Source organism: Musa acuminata, unplaced genomic scaffold (genome assembly GCF_036884655.1).
Source record: "Musa acuminata AAA Group cultivar baxijiao unplaced genomic scaffold, Cavendish_Baxijiao_AAA HiC_scaffold_1104, whole genome shotgun sequence".
NCBI classification, from domain to species: Eukaryota; Viridiplantae; Streptophyta; class Magnoliopsida; order Zingiberales; family Musaceae; genus Musa; species Musa acuminata.
The window spans coordinates 473,244-482,500 of NW_027021317.1; the positions used below are offsets into that span (position 1 = coordinate 473,244).

A 9,257-nucleotide genomic window follows, 5' to 3' on the forward strand; every position below is an offset into this window, starting at 1 on the left:
AGTTGAGACGACGACTCTGACCTTGTTGAGGGTTGGTCGGCCGAGGATGGCGTTGTACGCGGTGGGGAGGTCGATCACTAGAAAAGTGGTTATTACTGTCTTCGACCTTGGCGGGGCCCCTAAGGTTAAGGGCAGAGTGATAGCCCCCAGCGGCGAGATTGAATCCCCGATAAATCCAGTGAGCGCCGAGCACATCAGCTTCATATTCTCCCTAGCCAAGCCGAGCTTCTGGAAGGCGTCGAAGTAAAGTATGTCGGCTGAGCTTCCGGTATCGACCATGATCCTTCTTACTTGTGCATTGGCGATCCTGGCCGATATCACAAGCGCGTCGTCATGCTCGGGTTGTTCGGAGGCTCCGGTCGGGAAAGTGATCTCGGGCTCAAGCCCGTGTCTGGGAGCTTCGGTCTGGGCGGCTCTGGCGTATGCCTTTCTTCCCGTCATGGAACCTCCGCCAGATGTAGGACCGCCAGCTATTAAGTCGACGTGTCGCTCGATGGGGCCCTCTGGGCGTGGCGACAGCTCCTTGTCCGGTCGAAGGTACTAGCCAAGATGCCCTCTACGAATGAGTTCCTCGATCTGCTTTTTCAATTCACGACACTGTTCGGTGTCATGCCCATGCTGCCGATGGAAGCGGCAATATTTTGATCGGTCTGCAAGCTCTTGCGGGCTCCTCATCGGGTGAGGATCTTTGAGTAGTCCCTTCTCCCTTATGTGGAGTAATATTTCTGTTCGGGACGAGTTCAAGGCAGGGAGAGGAGGCCTTGGGTCGGGTCTGTCCATCTTATGCCGGGACGCGGCGGGTTGTTGCTGCTGGGGCGGCTCCGACTTAACCTTTTTGTGCTCCTCCCGCCTCCCGGCCATCCATGTCTCGACAGCGATAAATTGGCTTGCATGCTGAAGCATTTCGGGCACCGCGGTGGGGGGTCGCTCCACAAGAGACCAAAAGAACCTGGAAGGCCGCAGGCCTACCATGAATGCCTGTATCAACAGAGAGGGGTGAGCGTCGGACAGTCCCCGAATTTGTGTCGTAAAGCGGTTCACGAAATGAGAGAGGGGCTCGTCCTCCCTTTGGTTGAGTCCGAGGAGCAACGCCATAGACGGCTTTGGTCGAGCGTAAGCCAGGAAGGTGAGCTCGAAACTTCTGGCAAGTTGGTCGAAGGAGGCGATGGTCCCGACCTTCAGGTCGCTGTACCACACGCGGGCTGGCCCCCGTAGGGTTGTTGGGAATGTCTTGCACATCAAGGCATCAGAAGTCCCATATAGCGCCATCTGGGTGTGAAAAGCGGCAACATGGTCCGCTGGGTCAGCGGTGCCGTCATATGGATCCAGCGAAGGGAGCCGGAAATGCGGGGGAATCGCTTGATCTTGTATCTCGGGGACGAACGGGGATCCTTGCTATCCGTCCGCCCCGAGCTCTCCTTTTGACTTACAGACTTCCTATTGTACTTCGTCGAGTCGTTGACTAACGAGGCGCAACTGGGCCCGCAGGGCATTTGTCGAGTCGGCAGATGGAGCGTCGGGCTCGGGGCGACTCGCCGTGTCTTCCGCCTCCCGGTTCCCGGGCTGGGCTATCGGATTCTGAGGCGGAGTGGGGAGCTCGGGAAGTGGCACATGAGTCCTAGTGGGGGCCTCCTGTTGTTGCAAAGGTCGGGTCATATGCGGGGGTGTCGGTTGGGAGACGAGCGGGATGATGGTCTGCACCATGCCCGTCAGAGCTCGGACTTGATGAGCGAGGTCGTGAAAGGCCTCGGATGATACCGGCGATGGGCCTGTGTGTGCGCCATCGGGAGGTGACAAGCCCGGGTCATTGAACAACCGTCATTAGCGTTCTGACGTTGCGGCGAGATGTTCGTCTCGGGATCCATCGTGTGGGGGGTGTTCCCCCGGAGTGGTCATCGTGGGCGGCCCGACAGCCACGGGTTCGTCAGAGTGGATTCGCAGATCGTTCGACATTCGGACAGGCCCTCCTTCTAGCGCCAATCTGTTGGTGTAAACAACTTTTTTAGCCGTGGCCTTGGGGCCGACGCGGCTTGTTCGGGGGGTCCGAATGGCGGGGATCTTACGTGGCGTCCCTTGAGGCAGCATCGGGAAGAGGCGACGTCGTCTCGCACCTGCACACAGGTCGGGTCGGAAGCTCGGCCCGACCCCTCCGATGATCAAGTCAGCGATGTGGAGAAGGTTTTGGAGGAAGAGATGCCTCCGAGTGCGTTGTGCTTGTCTTTTCTCCCCTTGTTCGTTTAGAACTCTGGGGTATTTATAGATGAGTTTGATGTTACCTGATGTGGCTTCCAGCAGGAGTAGGACTGTACCTCCGATGGCGTCTGACATCGCCACTGGGGTTGCGTGGAGAACCGAACTGTCATAGGGTATGGGCGAGCTTCGGCCGACGTCCCCCTCTACCTCGGCCGAGCGCGCGGGGTCAGACGATTCAGTCGTTGTCTGGGAGCGAGTGACGCTGGCGCATATCAAGTTGGCGTTAATACGCATTTCCTCGGGCAGGACGTCGCCCAGGTATGACTGACGTCATGGCGCATTACATCGCCATTTTTACCCTTATCAATGGGGATAGTTGATTTGTGGACACGTGTATGTGGATTTCACCATCGGGCATGAAGTGACTCTTACGTTAACACGTCTTGCTTATTGCGCCTGCACCAACTGAACTCTCCCTGAACCGACTCTCATAACTTCAGCGACCCCGGAGAAAGAGAGAGGGCGAATCACGAAAAGGTGGCGGAAACAACTAAGAAATCAGTCTTGTCTTCAAGCCCAGAGTAGCGAGTCAACCTCTGCTAATGCAATAAGGTAATAACTTATTATATCGATTTGGAAATGAATACAAAAATACCCATTTTCAATATAAAATCTCTAAAATATAAGAAAAGAATGTGTCGTATGATAAAAATATACATCATAATGGGAAATAATGACACTTTCTAGAACTTAACGGGGAATCTAGAACTTAACGGGGAATAATTTCATCATAATGGAAAATAATGACACTTTCTAGAACTTAACGGGGAATAATTTTCCATAAGAGCGAACGCTGCATGATATATATATGAGCTCTATAACGTGGAGGAACGCCGATCTCTCTCTTCTCCTCCTTGTGCAATCTTCTGCCCTTTAGAGGTACGCCGATCTCTCTCTTCTCCTCTAGTTTCCCTCTCAATTGTGTTCTGTTCGTTCTTTCTCGAGTTTGATTTATCAGATTTATAAATTTTGATTCTTGATTAGTGTTTTCAACTTGATTAAAGAAAAAGTAACACATAAAAACTAAATCAACTTCAACTACTATCTTGATGCAATAACAAGATGATAATGCTTAACCATCTTGCTAAATGGGGCTGCATTTTAGGTTGAATTGCATCCCCAGATCACATCAAATCGGAGATAATTTAATTAATGATCTAGGTCAGATCAAGTCCCTTGGGTGTCAACTATGCCTATATTGAATTAAATTAGGAATAATCTAACCTAATCCCATCAAATATAATTGTGCAAGTTTTTACTTTTAGATGTGCACCAATTTATCAATAAAAGGATTAGTAATTATAGAACTTCATTTAAAGTGCAGGTTCCTAGTTTCACTCTTCTATTTCTTATGAATGCAACTGCAGCTACAGAGAGGATAATTTTAATTTTTAAATTTTTTTTATATATAATTCAAAATTTATAAACCTTAATATCATTTGACTAATATTTATATATATATAATAAATTGATAAAAGATAGAAGATATACCTTATTTGAAATGGAGTTCCCTCTATCTTCCCACTGCTAGACTCCTCTCCACTAGTGATAAATAAAATAGGAGCCTGACCTCCTCGGGAAGGAAGAGGAGCAAAGCCATTAGGAGGAGAAGATTTCCCCTAAGGAAATTTTTAAAAATCACTTTTTATATAAATAAATAAATAAATAAATAAATAAATTTAATTCTTAACTTGCCCAAACCAATAAGAAAATAGAATTTAGATATTTTCTTAGTCATAAATTTTTTAATTATTTCCTTAATCATATTGCACAAACAAACAAATGGATCAATACAAATAAGGAAGATCTAATTAAGGTAATTTTAAATTATAAATGAATGGAAATAATCAGGATGACTACATTAATTGTGTGAAGGGGGTGGTGTAACAATCTACTTCTAGTTCTACACGAGCCCTATATGAATGACTAAAAGTAAACAATCTTTAAAATAAAATATGCTAATTTACTAAATAAAATAATAAACTTTTCCTTGTATATAGTAATTTGAATATTTATATATAATTATAATATCTAACTAAAAGAAAAATACAAAGTCCAAATTTTATACATATAAAAATATTCATAAGTCATCGTTCATATTTATGTTGGCATGGGCTCACACATGCTTATTTCCATACCAAATCACTTGGATGGACTACTAGTATCCTCACATACAAAATAGAATATATAGTAGATAATCACTCGGTAAGTATAAGTTTTTATAGCTTTATTTAGGTGAGCATAATACATTTAACGGTAAATACCTTATCTTTAATTTCTTTAGCAAGCATAACCCAATAACATAGTATATACAAAATCAATAGATAAATTTATACGTCAGAATAATTTAAAATATTTATATGCATATATAAAAATTATAGCATACTAATGAACTTTTATAACCATATATCATTATATATATATATATATATATATATGCATCAACAACACACCTTATGAAATTTAATCTAGCAACAAAACCCAATTAATTGAAACACAAAACCTATGCGGGGGGGCTATTAATTGTACCTTTCACATAAAATAGACCTATGGAATACATATCCAGTGTCCTTGTAGATCTTTAGAATTTACACTTATTTCTTAACATTTGAGGGTCTTTCTCATCAATTTTTTCTAGCAATCTTTTACCTAATCAGAACAGCTATTCTAACTTGAGAGGCAGCATAGGGCACAATTAATTTCCTTGCATTAGGGGTTTATATTGTAGTCAAGCCTGGCTTCTTCATGAGGATTGATCAAAGATCAAGCTTTGTGTCAAAGGTCTGATCAAACCATCAAATTCTAGTTTGGAATCGACCTTACTGTAGCTCAAGAGCCAGAACAATGGGAAAAAGATTGGCTATGCATCGAAGAAAGCTCTCATCATGAATGATGATAATTCTTCTTTGTGAGGCTCTATTGCAGATGTAGAGGACAGCAATAGTCAAGTGGCACGGTCCAAACGATCAAAGCTTCTCTTCTCATGGAGCAGCTCCTGCGGGAGTTCAATCTTTGATGATTCAAAGCCAACTGTCTTTCTCTATTTCTAGGAGAGATCGACTATTTTCTCTCTGCAGAAGAATATCTCTATGCATAGAAAGAAACATGTACTTTAGCTATCATCTTCACTCTGCAGCACATGCATATGACCTATAGATAATTATAGATAATTAAACCTACCCTGAGTTTTTTTGTTTCTTCTTTCTCTTTCAATTATGTATCTATTTTGTAGATAATTAATTAAACCCACCTTAGGCATGCTAACCGGTAATGTTTATGCAATCTTGTGATGATCATATACAGAAAAGGAGAAGCCTTCCGACGTGCCCAAAAGCCTAACTCGCCGAAGCATGACACCTCTCGTCCTCCCTTTCTTGTTGGTTTTCTCCACCATTGCTTTCTTGCTGGTTTTCTCCACCACTGCTGCGTCCAATTATGATTATTTTCACTTAGTTCTTCAGGTAAGTCTAATTTTTTCTTTATCTTGTTGTCCTTCTCTATATTGATCGTTTGATTTGAAACATCTAGTGGCCTGGATCATTTTGCAACGTCAACCGTTGCTGTCCTATGAGTACGGGGTATCCGGAAAAAAATTTTACCATCCATGGCCTTTGGCCTGCTTTTCGCAATGGAATTATTCCATCTTGTGACAAGAATATGCCATCAGCTTCTAAATACAACCGACGTAAGGTATGTTTAGCTCTGACACAGACTACTCTATCGTAAAGTTACCTTGCAAAATGAGAGTGTGAGTCGTTCATCGTTTTTTTTTTTCGTTGTCTTTGATTGCAGATGAACCCTTTGATTGGCGAGATGATTAAACATTGGCATAGTTTTCGTTGTCCTAGTAGCGATGGCCACTCATTTTGGCGTCATGAATGGGATAAGCATGGCACGTGTTCCATGTCCAGGTTCGATCAAGTTTCTTACTTCACAGCAGCCCTCAAACTCAAGGAAACAGTTGATATTCTCTCTTATCTAAAGGCGGAAGGTATTTTTCCTAATAACCGTAAGTATAAAAAGAATCATATCTTCGATATCCTCATAAGGAAAATAGGGTATAAACCAGCAATCCAGTGCAACACAAAATCGGGGAAGCAGCAGCTGTATCAGGTTCATATCTGCGTCAACAAATTAGGAAAGCAATTTATCAACTGTAAAGTTTCTATTAAAAGAAAATGTACTTCCCCTGAGATTGTATTTCCTCGCTTCCCAGTTTTCTGATATATCAAATAGAAGAAATCATGGTTGACATCCAAAACAATTGAAATCATGTGCCAATTTGAATACTTCTAGTTAAACCAATGTATGTGTTATTAATGTTCCTTGGTATAGAAGAACATACAGTTCAATGTTTTCTCGTCTTTGTTGCCATGAATTATACATTCTTATTCTTTGGTATTTGTGGCTCAAATATGTTTGTTGAATTGGTGTTGTTATTATGAAGCTTGATTGATCATATGGAGCAAATAAGAAAAGATTTTCGTCAGATTTTTACTGATCTGATTGTTCTCTATCAACAAAAAATGTTGCGAGTTGCAGACTGTCATAAGTCCGCTACTTTCATTGCATCGATCTAAAGCTCTTCCCATCAAAACACAAACACCATTGCATTACATAATCTTATTCAGAATCTTCAGAATCTTCATAATCGTCGGAATCTTCGGAATCTTCGGAATCTTCAGAATCTTCGAAATCGTTGTAAACCTCTCCATCACACTCAGATCCTTCATCATGTTCTTCCTCTTCCTTCTTCTCCTCCTTCAGTGCACATTTGGGGTGGAGACCGAAACTGCACATGGAGCACAAGTAGCACCATCCACTTCCAATCTTGTGGCAGTCACCACACCTATACAGGCCGTGCAGGCAGCTCCACTCCAACTTCCCATGCTTGTGTTGCTCATGCTTCCTCTTCTCAGGCCATCCCTTTGCCATCTCGTCTATCTTCTGGTCCAACTCCTTGATCCTCTCTTCGCTGAACGGGTAGGCATCGGCTCCATGGGTCGCCAACGAATACATGGCGTTCCTTGTGATAGTTCGACCTGTAGGACCAATGGCAACCAGGGAGGGGTAGGGGATATCGACTCCGAAAGTGCGTTCCAAAGATTTCTTCCTCTCATCACCGAACGGCAGCGACAACCATGGCATGCCAGAGAAAAACTGATCAAAGGAATCCTGATCTTTGTCCATCGAGATGTTGACCACCTCGAAAGCACTATCCATGCGCTTGATCTTGTGATATTCCTCGATCAGATGGGGAAGAAATCCGCGACATGTACCGGACCTACGAATCGAGAAGAAGAGGAGGATGGTCTTGCCAACGAGCTCCTTCACCGGAACCTGTGAAGCACAATGATGAGAGATTAGCCATCGACAATGCCCATCTGTGGATTCACTATATGATCGATTCATTACCTTCAACCCTTCTTTCCCAATAACATAATCGAGGTCCCCAGCAACAAGAAGAGATTCCAGTGTCTGTGCCATCTCTACCTCCTTGATCCTCTCTTCACTGAACGGGTAGGCATCGGCTCCATACATCTTCAACGAAGTTGCGGCGTTCTCTGTGATCGTTTGACCTGTAGGACCAATGACAACCAGGGTGTTGACGTAATGAGCTTCTAAAGTGTTCTTCAACGATCTTATTCTCTCATCATCCACCGGCACCGCCAACCAAGGCATGCGTAAGAAGAACTCGAAAGCACCCGAATCCATATAGCCGCCCATAGGGACGAAGATCACCTCGAAAGCACTGTCCATGCGCTTGATCTTGTGATATGCCTCGATCAGCATGGGAAGAAATTTCTGGCATTGAAACGAATCACTCATTGCAAAGAAGAAGAGGATGGTCTTGCCAACAAGCTCCTTCACTGGAACCTGTCAAACACAATGATGAGGGGTTAGCCATTGACAATACCAAGCTGTGGATTCACTATATGCTCGATTCATTACCTTCAAGCCTTCTTTCCCAATGACATAATCGAGGTCCCCAGCAACAAGAAGAGATTCCAGTGTTTGTGCGGCCTTTGCCTTCTCTGGCAATAAATCCAGTTGCTCCTTAGAGAACGGGAATGCTTCCCATGCTAAAACTCCATACTTGGAGATGAGCCTATCGTAATTTTTAAGCATAATCTTCCCATCGGCACCGATCACAAGCACGGTTGGTAATTGGAAGGGCCAGAGCTCAAAGTAGCGGACAAGCTTCTCACAGCCCTCGTCTTCGAAAGGAATCGCGAGCCATGGCATGCTTGCCAGGCCTTGTTCATAGGATGATTTATCATCCTCTAATGGCACCAGCACAACTTCGAAGCTCTCCCCGGCTTCCTTAAGCTTCCTATAGATTTCAGCCAGCACCAGAGTCAACTTATCGGGACCGCCGTATTTATCAGGAATATTAATCCAGAAGTAAAAAGCCACAATCTTTCCTTCGAGATCCGACACGGCAACCTGCTTCAATTTAGCGTAGATTAGATGGTGGTAGTAAGCTGGCGGATCAAGAATGTAGTTTAATTCTCTTCCTACAAGGAGATCATCGATTACCTTGGATCCATCATTGGAGATCAAGTAGTCCCGGGACTGCGAAACCAACAGACTTCGAAGACTCCGTTCCTTCTTAGCAGCCGCCTCCAACTCGTAGAACCTCTTAACAGTAAATGGATACCCGTTTACACCATATTTTGCCACAGCTCGGAGACCTTCTTCGTTAACGACCATGCCAATAGCGGCATCATAGATGACAAGCTGAGCGGGATAATACTCCTCGAAACTGCCGAAATGATCATGTAGTCTTTCGCGTGTGTCGGAGTCCGCAAATGGGACTGCCAACCATGGCATATCTGAGAAGTACCTATTGAAGGTCTCCTCGCATGAATCACATGACACGAAGACAATCTCGAAATCGCGGCCCTCCGAGGACAGCTGATTGTATACTTTGATCAGATCATCAGTGACGATTCTTTCGTAACAGTTGTCCGACAAGAAGAGACCAAACTTTTTCCCGTCAA

At 44.1% G+C, this 9,257-nt stretch overlaps 2 protein-coding genes across 2 annotated transcripts in view; both read right to left on the reverse strand.

Annotated features, from left to right (window-relative positions):
- Positions 1-540: 540 nt before the first annotated feature.
- Positions 541-1,269, reverse strand: LOC135666495 (uncharacterized). The gene has a single exon (XM_065178065.1). It carries the CDS (start codon positions 1,267-1,269, stop codon positions 541-543), a length of 729 nt encoding a protein of 242 aa, XP_065034137.1.
- Positions 1,270-6,876: 5,607 nt separating this feature from the next.
- LOC135666496 (probable nucleoredoxin 1-1) overlaps positions 6,877-9,257 on the reverse strand; it is a 2,962-nt gene continuing 581 nt past the window's right edge. The window contains exons 2-4 of the mRNA XM_065178068.1: positions 8,794-9,257; positions 8,206-8,700; positions 6,877-7,593 (exon numbers count right to left, since the gene is read on the reverse strand). The exon at positions 8,794-9,257 is cut by the window's right edge and continues 16 nt beyond it. Coding sequence (XP_065034140.1) covers positions 6,877-7,593; positions 8,206-8,700; positions 8,794-9,257 — 1,676 coding nt within the window. The remainder of the gene's footprint in view (positions 7,594-8,205; positions 8,701-8,793) is intronic.